This window comes from Rhinatrema bivittatum, chromosome 2 (assembly GCF_901001135.1).
Source record: "Rhinatrema bivittatum chromosome 2, aRhiBiv1.1, whole genome shotgun sequence".
NCBI lineage: Eukaryota > Metazoa > Chordata > Amphibia > Gymnophiona > Rhinatrematidae > Rhinatrema > Rhinatrema bivittatum.
In genome coordinates this window covers 293718449-293743474 of record NC_042616.1, presented here as the reverse complement: position 1 = coordinate 293743474, position 25026 = coordinate 293718449, and the positions used below count along the sequence as shown (strand labels likewise).

At 46.5% G+C, this 25026-nt stretch overlaps 1 protein-coding gene across 17 annotated transcripts in view; it reads right to left on the bottom strand.

The window, feature by feature from the left end:
* The window catches only part of CLASP2 (cytoplasmic linker associated protein 2), a 963528-nt gene that overhangs the window by 729427 nt on the left and 209075 nt on the right, over positions 1–25026 (bottom strand). For all 17 annotated transcript variants that reach the window (XM_029589622.1, XM_029589627.1, XM_029589623.1 and 14 more), the window contains exons 5-6: positions 18796–18871; positions 12459–12556 (exon numbers count right to left, since the gene is read on the bottom strand). In XM_029589622.1, coding sequence (XP_029445482.1) covers positions 12459–12556; positions 18796–18871 — 174 coding nt within the window. The remainder of the gene's footprint in view (positions 1–12458; positions 12557–18795; positions 18872–25026) is intronic.

Genomic DNA, 25026 nt, shown 5'->3' with positions numbered 1-25026 from the left:
TCCAAGCTTCTCCTGCTGAGGAAATCTGCTCTGATATTCTTGCCAGCAACTGAGAGGCGGATATGCTTAGGAGTTGCTACTCCGCCAATACCATGAGTGCATCTATCGCCTCCGACAGCTGTTGACTCTTGGTTCCACCCTGATGATTAATGTAAGCCACCGTTGTCAATTTGTCAGACATTATCCAGATCGCCCAAGCCTCTAGCTGCTTGGCAAACCGCAGGTACACCAACCGCACCACTCATGCCTTCAGCCTGTTGATGTTCCACTGCTGCTCCACTGCATTCCAGCACCCTTGCACCACCAACTCCTGATAGTGAGCACCCCAGCCCCGGAGGCTCACATCTGTTGAGTACCAACCAATCTGGCGTAATCAGGGAAATTCCCTTCCTGAGATAGTCCACATGTAACCACCAGTTCAACTGGGATTTCACCTCAAACAGAAGGTGCAGCTTCATTGCATAGCTCTGCAACTACGGACTCCATTGAGAGAGCAAGGCGCGCTGAAGAGGGCGCATATGTACCCTCATCAAGGGAACCACTTCTAATACGGCAGCTATCAACCCCAGGACCAGCAGATAATACCAAACAGTTGGACGAATAGAGTTCTGCAGGGATCGGACTCGCAGAATCAACAAGTGGATCCAAGACTCCGGCAGAAACAATCTGCCCTGCCTTGTATCGAATCAAACCCCAAGATACTCCAGGGTCTGAGATGGCTATAAATTGCTCTTGGCCAGATTCACCACCCAGCCTAGTTCCTGTAGCAAGGAAACTACCCTGCAGGAAATGCGAAGACTCTCTTCCAATGTCTTGACTCAAATCAACTAGTTGTCCAGATAGGAGTGAACTAGAATGCCCTCCTTGTGAAAGGCCGCTGCTACCACTACCATGACCTTGGAAAATGTCCTGGGCACTGTGGCTAGTCCAAAAGGCAAGGCCTGAAACTGGTAATGATGATCCAGGATGGCAAATCAGAGGAACTGCTCATGTTCCTGGATGGGAATATGCAGATATGCTGTCAGATCCAGAGACATGAGGTACTCCCCTGCTTGAACCGCCATTATGACAGAGCGCACCGCTTCCATCTTGAAATGCGTGACTCGTAGATATTGGTTGACATCCTTGAGATCCAGTATGGCCTGAAACGACCCTTGTTTCTTAGGCATGACAAAATAAATGGAATATCGGCCAAATTTCACTGTGATTTGGGAATGGAGATCACCGCTTTCAGAATCAACAGCCAATTTATTGTTGCTTCCACTTCAACCCTCTTCTGAGGGGAGTTTCATGGAGAGACCATGAAGGCATCCGGAGGAATGCGAAGAAATTCTAGAGCATAGCCATTCCAAGCCACTTTGAGAACCCATTGATCCAAAGTAATCTGGGCCCACTGTGATAAAACTGGGATAGACAACCAACTATCTCCCGCACCACCAGGTGAGCCCACAAACCTTCATGGGAAGATCGAGAGGCTCTGCCTCCAGAGTCCATATCCTTTCGAGGACATCAGGAGCAAAAGAACTGAGATCTGCGGAAGGGATGGAATCTCTGAAAAGAACCTCCCCTATAAGGCCGAAAATGCCAGTAGTCTCGAGAGCGGCCGCTCTTCCAAGTAGTCTGGGAAACTGGCTTTTTATACTCCGGCAAATGTGGGACCTGGGTCTCTCCCCATTTACTTGCCACTTTTTCCAATTCCCTGCCAAACAAAAGTGAGCCTTTGAAAGTCAGTTTAGACTGGACCATGGACCAGTTGTGCAGCCACACCTGCCACCTGGCCACAATAACCGAAGCAGCTCCTCTGGTGCTGTGTGTACCAAGTCACAACCCGCATCAGTCAAGAAGGTGCCCCCTGGTACTACTATAGGCTCTAAATTGGACCTAATGCCACCAGACTCTTGACAAAGCCTCAAGGTAGCTCGAGATACGAAGGCGCAACAAGAAGCAATTTGCAAGTTCATTGTCACTGCCTCAAAGGCTTGCTTCGGGATAGCCTCAATCTTCCTATCCTAGCATCCTTCAGAACCATACTTCCCTCTACCAGGATAGTTTCGTGACAGAACACACCAAGGCATCCACCTTAGGGAATGGAACTGCTCTCTGCTCTGCGGATCCAAGGGGTATAAACCCACTAAGACGTGTCCTCCTTTAAAGGACGCTTCTGGCATATTCCAATCCAGATCAAGCAACTCCTGGATTGTATCCAAGAAAGGAAAGAAGCAATAAGCCTTGCATAGAGTGACCAAAATAGGATCCTTCTTTGGAGTCCCTAAGGAGTAAGGCCCAGCCACTATAAGAGTCTTCAGGGTCTGAGATATCAGACCCGGCAACTCATCTCTCTGAAATAAACATAGAAGAGTTCTATGTGGCACCAAATCTGGGAAATATCCACTTCCTCACCAGGAGAGCTCCCACCATCATAATCGGTATCCATCCTGATGCAGCTACATTTGAGTTCTGTAAAACCGCACTGTACTAGAGCACTTGACCGTGGAGACAGGCAGAGGAGCACTCAGAACGCCTGGACCTACCTTAGTAGCACCTGCCCTGTAGAAATGTCTGCAATCCCTGGAAGAATTCCACCCAAGAAAAGGAGGCAGGGTCCACCCAGGAAAAGGAGGCCAGATCCATTCCAGGCCCTATAGGCCTGAACCGGACATCCTGCGAGCCAGTGTCCCCTGAGAACTCTACCTCTGCAGTGTCTCCCTCGGAGTCATGCCCCTCAGACCGAGGAGATGGACCAATGTTGGCAAAATTGGAAGAAGGCAAATCTCCCCAAGCATCCAGGAAGTGCTGACACAGGCTTAAAGAAAGCTCCAGCTGAATGGCTCTGATGTGGCAGGCAGCACAGATAGATAGGGGCTTAGGTTTCTTCGCCACAGGTGCCATCCTATTAGCCCACAGCCCAATGAAGGCTCACACCTAGCTTTCCCGCGCTATAAGTGTGCCTAATATGGACGCACAAAAAATGTATCTCCACGCCCATGCGCCTAGGCCACTCATCCTACTGGACACCCAGGACCAACACCTAAGATGTACGTCTAGAAGGAAGAACGCCCAATTGCACGCACAATGAGAATGGGCGCACAACCAGATGTGAAAGTGCATGCAGACAGACTGCAGCAAAAAATTGCGCAAAAGTACCCCATGGCCTACCGCACACCAAAAATGGGAGAAGCCTGGAAGTGGGGCCTAGCCAAGCAGCTACTCAACTCGCCATGCTGCAGAACTCCCCAGATGTGTGAGCAGATAGCCAGACGCCAAGGAAACAGACCCTTCTCCTGCTGTCTTCCTGTCAGAGACTCTTAAAAAAAAAAAAAAAAATTTTTTTAAACTTTTACCTGAGCTCAGCCCTCCCTGGCTGAGAGCAAGAAATGGTCCCGGCTACGGGGAACAAGAACTAAAGGGCTTCACTGCCAAACCTCTCATCATGCAACCACTAACTGGAATTTAGGTCCATGCCAGTCAAGGCTACCAGACTGAGACCCTCCATTATGGGAGGGACCACACAATATCACCTCAAGCTGTGCTATACAGACTTCTCCTTTCCAACTTCCTTCTTCTTTTTCTCCTTTTCCTTTTTGATTTTTACTCACAGGCAATCTCCTGAAGGGAAATCCATGTCCACAATCTGCTGGAGACGGAGAATGCTGGCAAGCTGATGTCAGGCGGGATTGTACAGCTGTGATGTCAGCTTTTGCTTCATCTCCATCTGCTGGCAAAGGTGCATAACCCACTCGTAAGGACTGACCTACCTGAACTCTATATACACACACACACAACATGGTATCCTGGATTCCTGGCCTGGTGTCAAAGTCTCTCATACAAACACAAAGAGGCAGATACCAAGCCATATCTGGAGAAGCACCTCACAGTAATAGCAGCACAAACTGCTTCCACTGCCAGATACATTGTGAACTAACACAATACCCCTCAAAAGAGATATTCAAAATCTATAAAGCAAACCTATCAAAACGTAACAGTATTAACACCAAGGACTCAAACAAGAACCCTACCTATGAAAAAGCAGCCCCTAAATATTACACTGGGTCCCAGAATGCCAATACACCACCTACTGGGGAAACAAAACAAACTCAATTGCTATAGACCCCTATACAGACACTCCACACTAGCAGCTTCTCTCACTTTGGTCACATGTACAGAACAGAGACAGATCCCCACCGAATACAGACTAAAGGATCACAAATTATAGCCAACAATATGCAAACAAAAACTGAAATGGAAACCCCAAGAAGCCAGATTGTGTGTAAAAGAAAAACAGAACCACCATTCCTCATAAAACAAACAAGAAAATCAAGAAACAAAGTATCAATTCTAATAGTAAAGCAATACTAATAAAAATAAATATTTCAAAACTGACAAATAGAACATCATCTATTAAAGTCATAAACTTTTTTTTTTTTTTTAAATTCCCCAAGCATCAAAAAAATATTTCAAGACAGCAAACACATCAAATAATACCCAATAATTAAAACTAACAAGGATTTTTAAAAAGCTCCTGCTTTCAATACCTGGGAACTCTTCATTTCTAGTCACCCTTAGATTGTCGAGGATTAGGGGACTGGGGGGCACACAAACTTTACCGTCTCTCTCTCTTATACACTGTCATATATATATATACATACACATATATATATATATATATATATACATACATACATACATACTCACACACACCCAGAAACTCTCAGACCCTTTCTCCCTACCCCACCCACATACACACTCACACAAGCTCTTACTTCCCCAGACTCCCTCAGACACTCATAGTCTCTCTCTCCATCCCCCCTCCCCATCTCCCACCCACTTCATCACTTTTTTTCTTTTATAGATTCCCTCACTCCACTTAAGAGAAAAATCTTCAAATTAAGAATCAATTAGTGATTTAGAACAACATACAATTAACGCAGATTTTAGGTGTTCTTGCTGGTTATTCACAAAATTAATATAAGTCACTTAGTTGTCACATGTATGATTATCTACTTTGTTGGTGAGAGGCTGTATGAGTACACCTAATAATTACAAAGAGCTCCAGGGTCTCAAAGAATAAGTCTGATCTCTGGAGATCAGACTGGAATACCTGGAGGAGCTGAGGCTGACAGAGAGGAATATAGAAGAGACCTTCAGGACATAGAAGACAATTCCCAACTCCAGTCAAGCAGCCCTTATTCTTCTTTGGAGAAGCATGGTCACCTGGCAGGAAACCATCACCTTGGTGTTGCAAGAAGTGATTCTGTAGCTAGAACCTGTCCTCCAGATGATGCTTTATTCTCTTGCACCAAGGATGCTTCTTCAGGGCAGTGTGCCCAGGAGCAAATGGTTAGGGCAGACCATTAGGAATGTGAATAGCTGGGCCTGAGGATCGCTTGCTTGGTGCAAAAGTAGCGGACCTCATGCACCACCTAGTTAAAATTATAAAGTGTGCTTGGAAGGAGCCAATGTCTGTGATACATGAGGTTAAGAAAATTATTTCTCACCTGCTAATTTTCGTTCCTGTAGTACCAAGGATCAGTCCAGACAGTGGGTTATGTTCCCTGTCCAGCAGATGGAGTCAGAACAAAATTCCAAGGGGGCGGTCCTATATGACCTCATGCCCTGAGCCTCAATCCTCAGTAACTAGACTTACAAAGCCAAGAAGAGAAGAGACAGAGGGATCAAGAACTGAACATATAGAATAAAATACTGAAATTTCAGAACTTTGAATAACTTTAAGATAAGTAAAAAATTGGAACTTGCAAACCAAAAAACTGTTCAAGTAAAAAACCCTGGAGCCCCAAGGTATCTTGCAGTAAACAAACAAGTAGAGAGAAAAGAGCAGAGGCGTATCCCAAAAAACCGTCCACAAACAACAGGGAGGGCGTCTGGACTGATCCTTGGTACTACAGGAACGAAAATTAGCAGGTGAGAAATAATTTTCTTTTCCCTGTACGTACCAGGATCAGTCCAGACAGTGGGATGTACCAAAGCTTCCCTACACTGGGTGGGCCGATGAAAGCCCTGCTCTAAGAACACTATCGCCGAAGGACCCAAAAACAGGGGCCCGCACATCCAAACGATAGTGCCTAGAGAAAGTGTGGAGAGACTTCCAGGTGGCCGCCCGGCAAATCTTCTGTGTCGAAACAGAAGAGTTTTCTGCCCACGAAGCGGCCTGCGCCCGAAGGGAGTGTGCCTTAACTCCCAACGGAGGTTGACGTCCAACCCCTATATACGCTGAGGAAATTGCAGATTTCAGCCATCTGGCAATGGTGGCCTTGGACGCCTTGTGCCCCTTTCTGGGGCCCGACCAAAGAACGAAGAGATGATCGGAGAGACGGAACTCATTGGTGACCATCAAATATTGCATGAGACATCTCCTGACGTCCAAAACCCGTAGGTGTCTTGGCTCCGTCACCGCGAAAGAGGGAAGTTCTACCGATTGATTTAAATGAAAAGAAGATACAACCTTCGGAAGAAAAGAAGGTACCGTTCGCAAAGAAACTCCGTCATCCGAGAATCGCAGAAAAGGTTCTCGGCAGGAAAGAGCCTGAAGTTCTGAGATACGCCGGGCTGAACTAATTGCCACCAGAAAAATGGACTTAAGTGTGAGATCCTTAAGAGTGGCCGCCCGCAACGGCTCGAAAGGTGCCTCACCCAGAGCCCGGAGAACCAAGTTAAGACTCCACGACGGACAAGGCGGTCTAGACGGAGGCTTCAGCTGTCTCACACCTTTGAGAAAACGAAGAATATCCGGATGCGATGAGAGAAGAGCATCCTTACCGTTGTAAAGCAGAGCCCCCAACGCAGACACCTGAAGCCTAATGGAGTTGTAAGCTAAACCCATCTCCAGACCTGTCTGTAGAAAATCCAAGATCTGAACCACAGAGGCTCTTCCCGGAACAATAGAGCGAGCAATACACCAATCTTCAAAGACCTTCCAGACTCTCACGTACGTTACGGAGGTCGACGTCTTTCTGGCACGTAGTAGGGTGGAAATCACCGATTCCAGATATCCCCGACGCCTCAGTTTGCGCCTTTCAAAAGCCAGGCCGCAAGACAAAAGCGATCTGCCTCCTTGAAAAATATGGGACCCTGTCTGAGAAGACGAGGTAGATGACTGAGTCGTAATGGCCCATTGCGTGCTAGATGAAGAAGATCCGCGAACCAGGGACGTCGCGGCCACTCCGGAGCTACAAGAACCACCGGACCTGGGTGAGACTCTATACGCCAGAGCACCTTCCCCACCAGGGGCCATGGAGGGAAGACATATAGAAGAACCTGCCTGGGCCACGGCAGAACCAGAGCATAGACTCCTTCCGTGCCGCGTTCTCGTCTGCGACTGAAGAAGCGAGGAGCTTTTGTGTTTTTCGCTGTGGCCATGAGATCCATGTGAGGTTTCCCCCATCGGCGCTCTATCAGCCCCATCGCGTCCAAGGATAGCTCCCACTCTCCGGGATCCAGACGCTGGCGACTTAGGATGTCCGCTTCTACGTTGTCCACGCCTGCTATGTGAGAAGCCGCTAGTCGAAGCAAGAGGCACTCTGCCCACTGCATCAGCTGCTCTGCTTCCCACGCTACCAGCCGACTTCTTGTTCCTCCCTGCCGGTTGACGTACGATACCGTAGTTGCATTGTCTGACAGTATTCTGACGGCTTTCTGACAGACTAGCGGTAGAAAACCCTTCAGGGCAAGCCTGACTGCTCTGGTCTCCAGACGATTGATGGGCCACTGCCTCTGGTCCCGCGTCCAAGTGCCCTGGATGGAGCTAGCCTGACAGACCGCTCCCCATCCGGTTAAGCTGGCATCCATGGTGACCACTATCCAGTCCGGTGTCTCTAGAGAGACTCCTTTGACTAGGCTCTGGGGATCTAACCACCAACCGAGACTGAGCCGGGTCGCCGATGGAATCGGAAGGACCGCCTGGTAATCCCGTGAAACTGGCTTCCAGCGGGACAATAACGCCTTCTGCAAGGGTCGGAGATGAGCAAAAGCCCACGGGACTAGATCGATCGTGGATGCCATGGTCCCTAGTACTTGCAGGTAGTCCCAGGCTGTCGGATCCGATAGAGACATGAATCGCCGCACCTGCATTCTTAAGGCCTGTGCCCGTTCCAGCCGTAGGAACACTTTTCCTTCCCTCGTATCGAAATGGGCGCCCAGATAGTCCAATGACTGGGAGGGCATGAGGTGACTCTTGTCGTAGTTGACGATCCATCCTAGTGACTGCAGCAGAGAAACGACCCGGTTCACAGCTTGAAGTCCCTGGATCCGAGACTTCGCCCGTATGAGCCAATCGTCCAAATACGGGTGAACCATGATCCCTTCCCGGTGGAGAGCCGCCGCCACTACGACCATTACCTTTGTAAAAACCCGCGGTGCTGTTGCTAAACCAAACGGTAGAGCCCGGAACTGGAAATGTTGCCCCAGGATCTTGAATCGAAGATATCTTTGGTAGTCCGAATGAATCGGGATGTGGAGGTACGCCTCCGTAAGATCCAAAGATGCGAGGAACTCTCCTTGATGAACCGCCGCTAACACTGAACGTAGGGTTTCCATGCGGAAACGAGGGACCCGTAGCACTTTGTTGATCGACTTGAGGTCCAGTATGGGGCGGAACGTTCCCTCTTTCTTGGGAACCAAGAAATAGATGGAATAATGCCCCCGACCCAACTCGTTGGCGGAAACCCGCCTTATTGCTCCCAACGCTACCAGGTGCTGCAGGGTCTGTCGAACTGCTGTCTGTTTTTGAGCGGAGCCGCAAGGAGAGAAAAGGAATCTGTCCCTGGGGACGTGGACAAAATCCAATGCGTAACCGTGCCTTATGATATCCAGAACCCACTGATCCGACGTGATGGAGGCCCACTCTGTGTAAAAAAGAGCAAGCCGGCCTCCCACCCGAGGGGTCGGCTCGTGGGTCAATCTGGCATCTTTGAGGTGGTTTCGAAACAGAGCGGGGTCCTGGAGCTTCCTTGCCAGTTCTGCGTCCACGAAAGGACCGGTTCCATCCCTGAGAATGATACGAAGGTGTACGTGGTGCTTGCTGTTGTCTATTTGTCCGTGCACGACGCTGGTTCCGAGAACGATTTCTAGAAAAACTGAACGACCTAGAAGCACGGGGTCTGTCTTCTGGAAGCCTATGCACAGCATTCTCATTCAGCGATTTAATAATTTGATCCAAATCCTCTCCAAAAAGAAACTTACCCTTAAAGGGCAAAGAACCAAGACGTGTTTTGGAGGAAGAATCCGCCGACCAGTTACGTAACCACAGGAGGCGACGCGCCGATTCAGCAACTACCATGGACCTAGATAGGACTCGTCGGAGATCATACAGAGCGTCCGCCCCATAAGCCATCACAGACTCCAACCTGTCTGCCTGTTGAGCCTCGGTGTCTGGAAGATCCTGTGAGGTGAGTAATTGTTGAACCCACCGGAGACCCGCTCTCTGTGCCAGAGCGCTACAGATTGCCGCTCGTACCCCAAGCGCCGAAACCTCGAAGATACGCTTGAGGAGAACTTCCAGCTTCCGGCCCTGTAGGTCCTTTAAAGCTGTACCGCCCGTTACCGGGATGGTCGTACTCTTAGTGACTGCCGAGACAGCCGAGTCAACCGCAGGGACCTTGAGAAGTTCCAGAAAATCCATTGGGAGAGGATAAAGCTTCTCCATAGCTCTGCTAACCCCAAGGGAAGCTTCCGGCTTATCCCATTCACCTGAAATTAACTGCAAGAAACTGGGATGCGTCGGAAAAGCCTTAGCTTGAGGTCCGAGTCCTGCTAAGAGAGTGTCTCCCTTTCTTATCTTGGGATCAGCAGGCGTTGGGTCCGGAGGAGGGTCAATGTCCATCTCCTGAAGAATATGCGGGATAAGACCTTCCAACTCATCCGCCTGAAATATACGGAGAACCCTGGGATCATCGCCTTCCATTTGAGTGGATAGAGCGAGGTCATCCCCGGCTGTATCCTGAAGCGTGTCTCCTTGCGGGAGCGCAGGAAGGTCCCATGGTGGCCCCATGGCTGCAGTAGTCTGAGTTTGTGGTAATCTAATGGGCTGTCCGCCCCCTCGTGCCGGAGAACCTGACAAAGAGGTGTCTAAACGCGGTAGCTTGGGAGGAGGGGGACCCAGACCAACACCCATAGCCTGACTGGAACTTTGCAAAAAAGCCCGGTGCATCAAAACAACAAATTCCGGAGAGAATGCGGGTAAACCCAGAGGAGAACCCCCTGGAACCTCCGCAGCTGACATCCTGCCATCCGTCTGAGGCGGGGGGCGGTAAAATTGCCGGTTGCTTCGAAATTAGAACTCCTGTTTCTTCTCCGTCTGAAATATCAGCATAGTCTCCTGGCAACAAAATGGCCACCGTTCCCGCGCGCCACGGGAACGGGGCCTGCCGCTGACTAAAAACAGCTTCATCTGTTTGGTCTCCTGTGCCTTCCCCCTGCGGCGAGCTGACTTCCCCAGCGGTGAGGCAGCTCGAGCATCTGCCATCAACAGAAAAACGGCTTCCTTGACGACCGCAAACCATGCAGTTATGAGGTCTCGACATGAGGAGAAATTTATCTCCTCACAGCAAGGCAGGAAACAGTCAGAGCGGTAAGCGGAGGAAAATAAAAACCCTGGCGATTCGCGTCCTCGACGCTCGAGTCGCCTTCCCTCCCTCCCACCGGCCCGAAAAACCCTGGCGGAGAACCTTCCAGCGGTTAGCGGCCCCGGGGAATGCGCTTCGCAGGGCCGCGGGTCGGTGCTGAAACGAAGCAGACAGAGGGAGGGGGGTCAGAGGAGCGCAGTCAGGAGCCCTGACAGGACCTCGAAAAATTCAAACGCAGCCCTCCAGTGCCGAAAACGGCAAGAGGATGAAGTAAATGAATAACCTGTAAGTAAAAAATAACACTTACCCAAAATTGAAGAAAAGGAAAGGAAAGGAAAGACTGAGAAACAGCTAGCCAGCAAGTTCCTGTAGACTCCCCGGTCTCAAACACTACAGTGTGAAACTTGAGATCATAAAACAGGCTAACTAATAATACTCAATCTTTTTTTTTTTTTTTTTTTTTTAAATTCTTGATCCCTCAAAGAAACCAGGAAAGGCCTAAAACCTGAAATCCTGCACTGGGGACTAGCTAGTCCCATGCTCAATCTGCTGGAGTCAGAAATTACTGAGGATTGAGGCTCAGGGGATGAGGTCATATAGGACCGCTCCCTTGGAATTTTGTTCTGACTCCATCTGCTGGACAGGGAACATAACCCACTGTCTGGACTGATCCTGGTACGTACAGGGAAACCACGGTTATAGGAAGGTGCAAGAGAGAGCTTCAGGAGGCTAAATTTAGGCTCTTAGGTAAAAAACTGAAATCCAGAACCCCCAGGGCAGCATTCTCAGAAATACTCTCCATTCCATGCACAGGACCCCAATGGCAAATTGAGCTCCAGAGTCTCAATGCGTGGATGACACAATGGTGGTAGGGAAGAGGGTTTTAGATTTTCTGGGAACTGGGTAACACTCTGAGGAAGGGGGAGCCTTTTCTGACAGAATGTGCTGTACCTTAACCAGAGTGGAACCAGGCTGCTTGTGCTAATATTTACAAAGGAAATAGAGCAACTTTTAAACTAGACCATGGGGGAAAGCTGACAGTGCCTCAGAAGCACATGGTTCTCAAGGATGTATCTTTCAAAGATACTTGCAAAACAGGGGAGTTAGTATATCACAGTAGAATGTTTCTACTTGAGGCTGAAATACCCCAAACAGACAATGACAAAGAGCACCCAGATATAAATAACTAAGCTACATGAATTATTTGCTAACAAGCAAGTTGTGAATACAAAGAGAAATTAACATACAAATAAAAAGCATACTTTAAAATGTCTGTATGTGAATCCCAAAATTCTGAACAGTAAGCCTGATGAGTTAGAATGTATGGCATTATGCAAGGCTATAGATATTATACGCATTTCAGAAACATGGGGAAGGATGCTAACCAGTGTGGACACTGTTATTCCAGGGTATAAATGATATCAATGTGATAGGGCAGATTGAATTGGTAGAGGGCTGGCACAATACAGTAAGATGGCATAGAGTCAAGCACGATAAAAATCCTGCAGGAAACAAAATGCAGTGTGGCATCCTTTTGAATGGAAAATCCATGTGTTATGGATAAGAGTATAGTAGTGGGCATATACTGCTGGCCACCTAGTCAAAATGAGGAAATAGACTGTGATATGCTAGTTAAAATTTAAAAAGCAAATACATTTGGCAAGACAATATTAATCAGAGATTTCAATTTCCACGGTATTGACTGGGTCAATGTCTCATTGGGTCATGATAGAAAGGATAAGTTTCTAGATGCCATAAATGACTGCTTCATGGAACAACTGGTCACAGAACTGACAAGAGGGGCAGCTACTTTAGATCTAGTCCTTAGTGGAATGCACAATCTAGTACAAGGGGTTAATGCGGTATGGTCACTAAACTCACCTTGCTGATGGAAGCTCCCTTTTGTTAAGGTCAGCTCGCACTCTCTCTCCTACATGTCTATATACTTCCACAATTGCCAATATGGCAGCATCTCTCACCTGTGAATAAATATGGCAATATTAATTTTGTGAGGGGTCAAAGTAGCTCAATTTGTTCTTTTCACACAGCAGATTTTTTTTTTTTTTAAGTTTAAGCACACAAACCTTTAGCAGAAAATAAGTGAATACAACTTCAATTGCAGTGTTTTAAAAGAATTTGACATCTATATAAAATTAGATCTGTACAGAAGAAAGTCTGGATTTTCCCTTTGTATAAGATAAAATTATACAAAGAGCTTAAAACCTAAGGGGAGTCATTTACTAAAGCTTTTATCCCATAGAGAGAAAATGGGGGAAAAAGCCTTAGTAAAATTAAATTTGAACATAGATAGGCTGAGTGTTTTGCTCAGTAGCACATGAGTACTGCATAGATGAGATGAACAGGTTTTGCTTGTTTGTTTTAATCCAAAAATAACCTTAATATTCTTATGCTTCCAATCAACTTGGATACTATGCAGCTCTGGAAGGAGCAAAAAACACCAGCTTGCCAGTTGCTCTCATTACAGCTATCCTCTATCACTAGAGACTACCAAAACAGACACTGCTGCAGAACACAATCATCTGTCTGCAGGTGTTGGAAAGCAGAGTTGCTTACCTGCAACAGGTGTTCTCACAGGACAGCAGGATGTTAGCCATTATACGTTTATGCTTAGATTTTAATGTACAAATTTCAAATGATTAGTTGACTGTTCTTCAATCTTACTAAAGTTACTTGCTGTAAAATGTTGTTTTTAACTTTAATAGTTACTTAATGTAAAATGTTTTAAATGTAAACCGGAGTAAAGGCCTGTACCAAACCTCGGTATATAAAAACAAACAAACAAACCAATAAATAAGGGTGACATCATCAGGATGGAGCCCAATCACAGAACACTTTTCTCAAAGTGACTGGCACCACTGAGCATGCCCAGCATTCCAATCCTGCATCCAGCAGGGGTCCCCCTTCAGTCTCATTTACAGTAAAAAGTATGTGTGAAAAATAAAATAAATTGCAAGCGAACCCAAGCGGGGTGGCGGACAGGTTTCATGGGGACTAACATCCTGCTGTCCTGTGAGAACACCTGTTACAGGTAAGCAACTCTGCTTTCTCACAGGACAAGCAGGATGGTAGTCCTCACATATGGGTGAATAGCGAGCTGAGGATGCCTGAGCAATGTACCAAAAGCACCCAAAGACATGCAACAGGCACAACAACAGGGGTGGTTTTGGATAAGAGGGCAGCCTGAAATTCCCAGCAGGCTGTTGGAAGGAAATTGGGTATTAGGCTGAGAATAAATTGCACAGAACAGACTGGCCAAAGATAGAATCTTGTCTGCCAGCCTTGTCCAGGTAATAATGAGCTGCGAAGGTATGGAGAGAACTCCATGTAGCAGCCCTGCAGATGTCAGCAAGAGGTACAGAATGAAGGTGTGCTACCGACGTTGCCATTGCTCTAATAGAGTGTGCTTTAACGCGTCCCTGGAGTGGAAGGCCTGCTTGCTGGTAGCAGAAAGAAATACAGTCTGCCAGCCAGGAGGACGGAGTCTGCTTGCCCACCGGGATTCCCAGTTTAATTTTATCAAAGAAGACAAACAGCTGGGTGGACTTCCTATGGCCTGCAGTGTATTCCAAATAAAAGGCTAGCGCACGCTTGCAGTCAAAGGAATGCAGAGCCCGCTCACCTGGATGGGAGTGGGGTCTTGGAAAGAAAGTAGGTAGGATAATAGATTGATTTAAATGAAATTCATTGACTACCTTTGGTAAAAAAATTTAGGATGAGTGCAAAGCACCACACGATCATGGAGAAATTTTGTGTAAGGTGGGTATGTTACCAGCGCCTGTAGCTCACTGACCCTGCGAGCGGACATTATAGCAAGAAGAAAGAGCATTTTCCAAGTGAGATAACGCAGCTCGCAGGAGTGCAGAGGCTCAAACGGAGGTTTCATGAGCCGTGCTAATACTACATTGAGGTCCTAAGAAGGGGCAAAGAGGGCTTGAGGTGAAGCAAGCCCCTCATAAAACGTGCCACTAAGGGTTGCGTTGATATCGAGATATCCCCTATACCTTTATGGAAAGCGGCTACCGCACTGACATGAACCCTAATGGAGGAAGTTTGTAGACCAGACTCAGAGGTGCCAGAGGTAGTCTAGGAACTTCGTAATGGGGCAGGTAAAGGGATCTATTCCCTCTGATGTGCACCATAAGGAAAACCTTTTCCATTTGGAATGATAAGATTTCCTGTAGAAGGTTTTTTTGAAGCTACTAGGACATGGGATACCGGGTCCGAGAGATTGAGTGGTTGTAATATTAGCCTTTCAACATCCAGGTTGTCAGCGACAGGGCCTGGAGGTTCGGTTGACGCAGCTGTCTGTGGTTCTGTGATATCAGAAACGGATCTGCGCCTAAGCGAATTTGTGGACGGACTGAGAGGTCGCGAAGGATGGGAAACCACACCTGGCGCGGCCAGTGAGGGCTATGAGAATCATGAAGCCCTTGTCCCGTCGTAGCTTCACGAGAGTCTTGCTTATGAGTGGAAGTGGGAGATAGGCATACAGGAGACCCATTGCCCAAGAGAGGGCGAAGGCACCTCTTGGCGGTCTTCTGTGACTACAATGAAGTGAGCAGAAGTTCTCTACTTTGCGCTTGCAAAGAGGTCTATACTCGGATACTCCCACTTTTGGAATATGCTCTCCGCCACCGTGGGGTTTCAAGGACCATTCATGGGGATAAAACATGCAACTGAGTTTGTCTGCTAGTACATTGTCCATGCCCGCCAGGTAGGTCGCTCTTAGTAGCATGGCATGAGAGAGAGCTGAAGCCCAGATTTATGCTACTTCCTGACATAGCAGGTAAGAGCCGGTTCCCTCCCTTATTGTTGATGTACCACATTGCTACCTGGTTGTCCGTTTGGTTTAGGAATGACTTGTTGGAGAGGCAATCCTTGAAGGTTATAAGGGCATATCTTATTGCCCTGAGCTCCAGAAAATGTATCTGATACTGTGATTCCGCTGCAGACCAGGTTCCCTGAGTTTGCAGGTTGTTGACATGGGCTCCGCACCCTAGAGTGGAAGCATCCGTTGTCAGTGTTATCTGGGGTTCTAGAGATTGGAAAGATAGTCCTCTGACCAGATTGGACTCCTGGATCCACCAAGCTAGCGAGAGATGAAGTTGCCTGGTGACATGGACAATGTTGGACATTGGATGGTGGGCCTGAGAACACTGGGACTTTAATGTCCACTGCGCTACTCTCATGGCAAGGCGAGCCATTAGTGTAACATGAAACGAGGACGCCATGTGCCCCAACAAAATGAGATGCTGACGAGCCATTGTGGTTCGGCGAGTTCGTATAGTGTTTGCAAGCATTGCAAGAGTATGATCGCGGTCCTTTGGAACAAAAGCTTTTGCTTGGATAGTGTCGAGATCCGCTCCAATGAAGGAGAGCAGCCGAGACGGCGTCAGATTGGACTTTGGATAATTGGCTAGAAATCCCAATGATAGTAGTAGTCGCAAAGTGAGATGGAGGGAATGAATAACTGCCTCCATGGATGGGGCCCTCAATAACCAGTCGTCCAGATAAGGATAGACGTAAGTGCCTAGCTGCTTCAAGTATGCTGCTACTACTGCCAGGCATTTTGTGAAGACACGAGCTACTGATGTGAGACAGAACGGAAGTACTCTGTACTGGAAATGCCTGGTTCCACTACCGAGCAAAGCCAATCTCCCTGTTGGAGAAGAGGGAGTAGTGAGCCTAAGGTTACCATCCTGAACTTCTCTTTTCGTAGATGCTTGTTTAGGGCACGAAGATCTAAGATTGGACGAGTGCCTCCCGATTTGTTTGGTATTAGAAAATACCGGGAGTAGAAGCCCTTTCCCCTTTGTAGAGGAGGAACCTGTTCTATGGCATTGGCTTGTAGGAGGGATGTTATTTCCTCCTCTAGACGTGGAGAGTGGTCGGTGGAACTCCACCCCAGACGAGGTGGAGAGTCCGCCGGTAGTGTGAGGAAGTTTAGATGGTAACCTTGCGCTATGACCAACAGGACCCACTGATCTGTGGTGATTGTGTGCCACTTGCTGGTGAAGTGGCAGAGACAGCTGCCTACTGGCAGAAAAGGCAGAAGTGGGAGTCGACCATTGCTCTCTAGTGGGGAATCAAAATCCCGAGGAAGGACCAGGTTGTGGAGCTGGCTGTGTCTTCTGAGGCCTGGCGAGGTTGAGCCTTCTGATAGGGTCTGGTTGGACGAGACCGAGCTGGAGGAGGGTAGTATCTACGTGCTTTGAAGGTAGATCTTTTTGTCTCCCTTCTGAACGGCCGTTTAGAAGAGGAGGAGAAATCCGTGTGCCCAGCAGAGAGTTGACACAAAGTCTCATTATGATCCTTTAGCTATGCAACAGTCTCCTGAATCTTCTTGCCAAATAGATTATCTCCCATGCAGGGGAGAGTCCCTAAACACTCCTGAACTTCTGGGCGCAGAGAGGATTTCAGCCATGCCCACCTCCTGGCACTTATCCCAGCTGCTGACACCCTGGACGCAGTGACAAAGATGTCATAAGCGGCCCACGCTTCATGCTTGCCAGCATCAAGGCCTTTTTTGAGAATCGAATTGAGCTAGTCCTGGAACTGGTCCGGAAGGGAATCAGAAAACTCCTACAACTGCTTAAATAAATTCCTGTTATATTGCGTCATATAAAATTGGTAGGCCGCAATATGGGAAATTAGCATAGAACCATGAAAGACTCTATGACCAAAAGCATCGAGGAACATCTGCTCCTTCCCAGGAGGCGCAGAAGAATGAGGCCATGATCTTCTGGCCTTCTTCCGGGTAGATTCGACCACCATTGAATGGTGGGCCAGTTGAGTTTTCTGGAAGCCAGGTGCTGATTGGACTAAATAAGTAGCAACAGACTTACAGTTGACAGGTGGTACCGTCCCTGGCTGCTCCCAGTTGCAATGAAGAAGATCAAGAAGGACCTCATGAACCGGGATAGACATTACTTCCTTAGGTGAATCTACGAACTGAAGGACTTATAGCATTTTGTGTCTCCACCTCTCCATGATAAAATTTATGAAGGAGAGGTCTTCCGGCGGGGATCTTTGCCTCTCCTCTGGAGGAGAAGGTTCAGACGGGATATCCCCGGTGTTCTGGGAGTCCAAGGATTCATCGGTCCAGGGCTGGTAGAGTTGATCCCCCAGAATCCAATGGGCCTCCAGATGGTAAAAAAGGACCTTCTCTGGCCGGAGGAGGTCGGGGCACCGAAGGTATCTGAGGAGGCATCGGTGATGTCGGCATCGGTAAAGGTTGAAGCGGCATACAAGGCAGAGGGGGCACCGAAGGACTCGGTGACCTGGGTGGACGCCTCGGTGGAACTACTCCAGAAGGCCCTGGAATCGGATCTGGCATCGATGTTCCCGCCTCCTCCAAGGAGAGATGGATGGGCGTCGATGGGTCGTGATGAATCAGTGTTTTTACCAGTGGCGATGGTAAAGCAGCAATGAGGACATCCAGTCGGTCAAGTAATGGTGCGAGCATCGGCGGCATCAGAATCGGCACTGGTGTCGATGGAGCCGGAAGTCCATGGAGGGCCTGTACCACTGCCTCTTGAACCATCCGGTTCAATTCCTCATGGAAAGCTGGTGTTGTTAAGACCAGTTCCAGAGTGGGAGACTGGATAGACATCGCCGGAGGGTCCACAGGAATATGTGGAGCCTCGGCTACCGCCCCGAAGGCGGGGAACGCCTCGGTGTACCCGGCCTGGAGGAGGTTGGGGACTCCTCGACACGGGCCGTCTTCCTCGGTGGCTCGGTCGATGCCGAAGTCAAGGCCACTGGTGCGCCTGAGGTCTTCCGGCGAGGTCTTCCAATGCCAATGTCGATGTCTGTCCCGTTGGTTGGCCTTGCCTATGCCTGGTGCAGAGGACGTAGAAGCTGACGTCTTCGACGTCGATAGAGAGTCATCGGTGTCCGACCGAAAGTCGAGGTAAAGCTTACCTTACGGTCACGGGTATCGACGGTGGAGAGTGGGACCCCGGATTGGGTGAAAAAATTTGAAAATTTCAAAAATAATCCCTGAGGAAAATTCCTGTCAGGAATCTGTGTTCCATGATTGGGCTCCATCCTGATGATGTCACCCATATGTAAGGACTACCATCCTGCTTGTCCTGTGAGAAAAATACTTCAGCTTGTGATGTGGTGGAACACCACCTTCCCACCATGATTTCCCAAATCCAATAACACACATTTCAAACAGAAATAAAATGCTTACCTGACTACTGGAATCGCCAAACAAGATGCATAGATGAGGTACGAATTTGCTAAGGACTAGCTGCTGTGCACCATAGCTGTAAAATCAAACACAAAAAAGCAAGCTTACTTACCTGTAAACAGTGCTCTCCATACACAGCAAGATAAATCAGCCATAACTTGTGGATGATGTCATCCAACGATGCAAACAAAAACTCAGCTCTCAGAATATAGGAAGTCTTTCTGCATATGTGAAGGAGCTCCCACATGCAATAACTGCTTCTTGAGCCCCTCACAGTCTCTTTCAGAGCTTAAGCTTTAGCAAGGTAGTCGACTTCTCAGGGAAGTGGGCAGCAATTAAATGTATGGCTAATTTAACCTGCTGTCTACAGAGAACCCAGAGAACAGGCAAACAAACTTGCATTACAGGTCAACAAGTAGGATGAAATCTGTCATAACTTGTGTCCCAAGCTGTGGGCTGCATTGTGTAGCAACTACTTAACAGACAACCCAGTCCCTCAGGTAGAGTGCGGACTACTTGGTGAACAGACTGTGCAAAGCTGCTTGTCCAAATTAACATCTTCCCAGGAGAAGCCAATCAGACAGCAGTGAGGCGTAAAAGTGTGACCAACAACCAAACAGCTTTGCATGTGTCTTCAATGGAAACGGACTTCAGAGGAACCACTGAAGTTGTCATGGCTCTCACCTGATGAGCCTTCACAGAATCAGTAATCTGTAAACCAGAAAAAGCATAAGTGTGTAAGATAGTCCGTTAGCCAGTTCTTTTGGCAACTTCACTCCTAAAGGACACAAACAACTGAGAAACTTGATAGTTAAGGTTGAGGCCTCTACAAGTAATATCCTAGGGCTCTCTTGCAGTCCAAGCAGCAAAAGAGCCCATTCTCCTGTGTGCATTTAGTCTCAGAAAGAAAATTGTCAACACAATAGCTTCGTTAATTTCTAACACAGATACCATCTTTCAGAAGGAATTTAGAGAGCGTTCATAGAACAACTCTGTTGCAAAAGAACTGCAGGTATGGCGCATAAGAGACCAGAGCCTGTAATTGACATACTCTTCGCACCAAAGTGACAGCCACAAGAAGCAATACTTTTCCAAGTGAAAAACATCAAGTCTACTGAATTAAGAGTTTCACAGGGAACCAGGACCATGCTGAGGTTCCAAGCCGCTGGAGATTTACTAACCTGAAGGCTTAGAATGCCATAGTCCTTTCATGAACTTTGATACTAAAAGTTGGGGAAGTTAGTAACCCCACCCACTGTGGTACCAAAATGTACTTTAACCAAAGAGATGCTGAGGCTTGCAGACAAGAAGAATTCATACGGAAGTCCTTTGTGCCACAGGAGAAGGGATCCATCTGGCTGCTTTCACACCATGTAGAGAACCCTCCTCCATATCAAACTACATAATTTTTTTGGTTGAAAGCTGCCTAGTTGAAATCTGCATATCCTCCATCTCCCCGGTAAGAAGTAAGAAGAGACTATTGCATGTTCCAAAATCCATACCATGAAAGCTAGTGATGACAGATTCAGGTGACAGCATCTTTTGCCCTTCTTGGTAAGACTTGGAGACGCCCCGAAGTAAATCAGATGTTGAACTGGCAGACAGATTTGACCAATTCAGAGCTGAGAGCACCCTTGGCCTTGTCCTGATCATTTTCTGGACAATTCTGGCAAGGAGAGGAATTGGCAGATATGCATAGAGTAGACCTACGCTCCAGCTTAGCACAAAAGCAAAGGAGCTGATCTGCAATTGTGCAGCTATTTCTGGAGCCAAACTTCAACCTTCCAGCTGTCCTTTGATGCAGATACACCAAGTGTGGGCATTCCGCGATGACAGAACAAGCCGTTTGTGACCTCCTGATCTGAAGACTACTTGTGGGACTGTAGAACTCTGAGACAGTCCACCAATGTATTCTGAAAACCCAGTAGGTAGATTGCCTGAAGATACATGCTGTGATGACCAGCCAATGACTAGCTTTGGAAAGCCTCCTGCACAGGGAATACAAGCCTGTGCCTAGTTGTTTATATAGAACAAGGTCACCTGATTGTCTAATTGGATTAAGATTCTCTTGCCTAAGACCAGGTAGAAGACAACCCTTAGCATATATCAAATAACCTGCAGCTCAAAAAGTTGATATGCAGGCAAATTTCCGCTAAGGATCAAGTCCATGTGCCTATATGTAAAAAATCACCGAAGCTAATTATCCCTAACAACTGAAAAGCAGGTTGTTAATACAAACAAAAAACACACTATGAAATGTCTGTATGCCAATGCCAGAAATCTAAGAAGTAAGATGGGAGAGTTAGAGTGTATAGCAGCAAATGATGAGATTGACATAATTGGTATCACAGAGACTTGGTGGAAGGAGGATAATCAATGGGACAGTGCTATATCAAGGTACAAATTATATCGCACTGATAGGGAGGATCAATTTGGTGGGGGTGTGGCATTTTATGTCCGGGAGGGTATAGAGGCCAACAGTACCCCCACCCTCCATCAGAGATGCTCACCTGACAGCAACCAGAGAAAGAGCATTTTCCATCGCCTGCCCCAAAATATGGAACTCCTCCCAAAAGATTTGAGAACCCAACCTAACCTCAAAACATTCAAAAAGGATCTAAAAACATGGCTGTTCTACAAAGTCTACATAGACAATCAAGTATCACAACAGCAAAACACTCAACAGAATTAGCAACCGAAACCACGCAAAAACAAGTCATCAACCAGCACCAAGCAACCCTTCTCATACAAAAATAATCTTATTTCGGACTATAAAAATAATAACTGTACGGTCAACTAATTTCCCTACCCTGTAACCCTTAATTCGCATATGTTAAGATACTATCTTTTGAATCTTGTAAACCGTTGTGATGGCTTCACCAAATGACGGTATATAAAACTCAATAAATAAATAAATAAATACATACATAAATAAATAAATAAGACCATACAAGAGACTAAAAAAACGTAAAAATTTGTAACCTATCACTAAAATCATCCATTGTACCTGAAGACTGGAAGATAGCTAAAGTAACCCCAATATTTAAAAAGGGCTCCAGGGGCAATCCGGGAAACTACAGACCGGTTAGCCTGACCTCAGTGCCAGGAAAAATAGTGGAAAGTGTTCTAAACATCAAAATCACAGAACATATAGAAAGACATGTTTAATGGAACAAAGTCAGCATGGCTTTACCCAAGGCAAGTCTTGCCTCACAAATCTGCTTCACTTTTTTGAAGGAGTTAATAAACATGTGGATAAAGGTGAACCGGTAGATATAGTATACTTGGATTTTCAGAAGGCGTTTGACAAAGTTCCACATGAGAGGCTTCTAGGAAAAGTAAAAAGTCATGGGATAGGTGGCGATGTCCTTTCGTGGATGGCAAACTGGCTAAAAGACAGGGAACAAAGTACGATTAAATGGACAATTTTCTCAGTGGAACGGAGTGGGCAGTGGAGTGCCTCAGGGATCTGTATTGGGACCCTTACTTTTCAATATATTTATAAATTATCTAGAACGAAAAACGACGAGTGAGATAATCAAATTTGCAGATGATACAAAATTGTTCAGAGTAGTTAAATCTCAAGCAGATTGTAATAAATTGCAGGAAGACCTTGTGAGACTGAAAAATTGGGCATCAAAATGGCAGATGAAATTTAATGTGAATAAGTGCAAGGTGATGCTTACAGGGAAAAATAACCCATGCTATAGTTACACAATGTTAGGTTCCATATTAGGTGCTATAACCCAAGAAAGAGATCTAGGCGTCTTAGTGCATAACACATTGAAATCATCGGTTCAGTATGCTGTGGCAGTCAAAAAAGCAAACAGAATGTTGGGAATTATTAGAAAGGGAATGGTGAATAAAACGGAAAATGTCAAAATGCCTCTGTATCGCTCCATGGTGAGACCGCACCTTGAATACTGTGTACAATTCTGGTCACCGCATCTCAAAAAAGATATAATTGTGATGGAGAAGGTACAGAGAAGGGCTACCAAAATGCAAAAAACCTGGGCACATTGGAACTGCTGTCTACAATCCATCAATAACCTGCTCACCAGCCTGAACCTTATCCTTAACTCAAATAAGACCGAAATCCTCATCATCTCTCCAGATGAAAACCACAATCTCCTCAACTCACAAAGCGCATCTCAATTTGCAAAAACAGTCATCAACCACTCCTCCTCTGTCAGAGACCTTGGGGTTCGGCTCGATAACCTATTCAATTTAAAATCGTTCATCCTCAACACAACTAAAGAATGTTTCTTTAAGCTTCAAGTTCTCAAAAATCTGAAACCTCTCCTGCATTTCAGCGACTTCCAGCTAGTAGTTCAGTCTATCATCCTTACAAAATTAGACTACTGCAATTCTCTTCTCTTAGGTCTCCCTGCAATAACTATTAAACCCTTACAGATGGTCCAGAATGCTGCGGCTAGGCTACTCACTAACTCAAACAAAAGAGCTCACATTTCACCCATACTACAAGGCCTTCATTGGCTTCCCATAAAATCCAGTATCACCTTCAAAATACTGAAGATGATTCACAAGGACATTCACGGCATTGCCCATCTCAAACTATGCTCTCAACTTCGCGCGCACACACACATCTACCAGACCAATCAGAAACGCCTATAAAGGATCTCTATACGCACCACCGATCAAAACCACTTTAAGAAAACACGCTATTTCTACAGCCAGGCCCACCCTTTGGAACTCGCTACCTCTGGAGCTGCGACAAGAACCCTGTCTTCAAACATTCAAGAAACACCTCAAAACTTGGCTCTTCAGACAAGCCTTCCCGGAGTCTCGAGAACACTCAGACACTGGTCAAAGGACATAACAGGACATTAGGGAGACACTGGTCAATGGACTTAACAGAACAGTAGGGAGACACATGTTCGTCCCCAACCTCTCTAGCATATTCCCCGAGCATGATTTAATGCCACTCTTCCCTCCCCTCTTCTCCCTCTTCCTTTCCCCCATCTTTCAGCCTGATCTTCTTAGCCCTCTCCTCCTTCATTGCTACCCGATTCCTTTGGGCCCCGCCACGCCCTTTCCATTCCTCATACTCATAGCGATATACATTAGACGCCTTACTTTATGTAACGCCTTTTTACCACTGTTTTTGCTGCTCTATTATATTTGTCATTTGTTTTTTTTTTGTTTTCTTTTGACGACTTGTTTTATTTATAGTTACCTGTTATTTAACGATTTGACGACTTGTTTCAATGTAATGCCATAGCCGCGATTGTTCTGTTTCAATGGAAACCGATATGATTTGATATTTTATCAAGAATGTCGGTATATAAAAATTCTAAATAAATAAATAAATAAATAAATAAATAAAAAAGATATAATTGTGATGGAGAAGGAACAGAGAAGGGCTACCAAAATGATAAGGGGAATGGAACAGCTCCCCAATGAGGAAAGACTAAAGAGGTTAGGACTTTTCAGCTTGGAGAAGAGATGGCTGAGGTGGGATATGATAGAGGTGTTTAAAATCATGAGAGGTCTAGAATGGGTAGATGTGAATCGGTTATTTACTCTTTCGGATAATAGAAAGACTAGGGGGCACTCCATGAAGTTAGCATGTGACACATTAAAAACTAATCAGAGAAAGTTCTTTTTTACTCAACGCACAATTAACTTTGGAATTTGTTGCCAGAGGATGTGGTTAGTGCAGTTAGTATAGCTGTGTTTAAAAAAAGGATTGGATAAGTTCTTGGAGGAGAAGTCCATTACCTGCTATTAAATAAGTTGACTTAGAAAATAGCCACTGCTATTACTAGCAACGGTAACATGGCATAGACTTAGTTTTTGGGTACTTGTCAGGTTCTTATGGCCTGGATTGGCCACTGTTGGAAACAGGATGCTGGGCTTCATGGACCCTTGGTCTGACCCAGTATGGCAAGTTCTTATGTAAATGCTCAGTAGAATCTATATGGGTAGAAATCCCATGTGTGTTGGGTAAGAGTATAGTGATAGGAGTATATTACCATCCACCAGGACAAAATGGTCAGACAGATGATGAAATGCTAAGAGAAATCAGGGAAGCTAACCAATTTGGCAGTGCAATAATAATGGGAGATTTCAATTACACCAATGTTGACTGGGTAAATGTAACATCAGGACTTGCTAGAGACAAAGTTCCTGGATGTAATAAATGACTGCTTCATGGAGCAATTGGTTCAGTAACCAACAAGAGAGGGAGCTATTTTAGATTTAATTCTT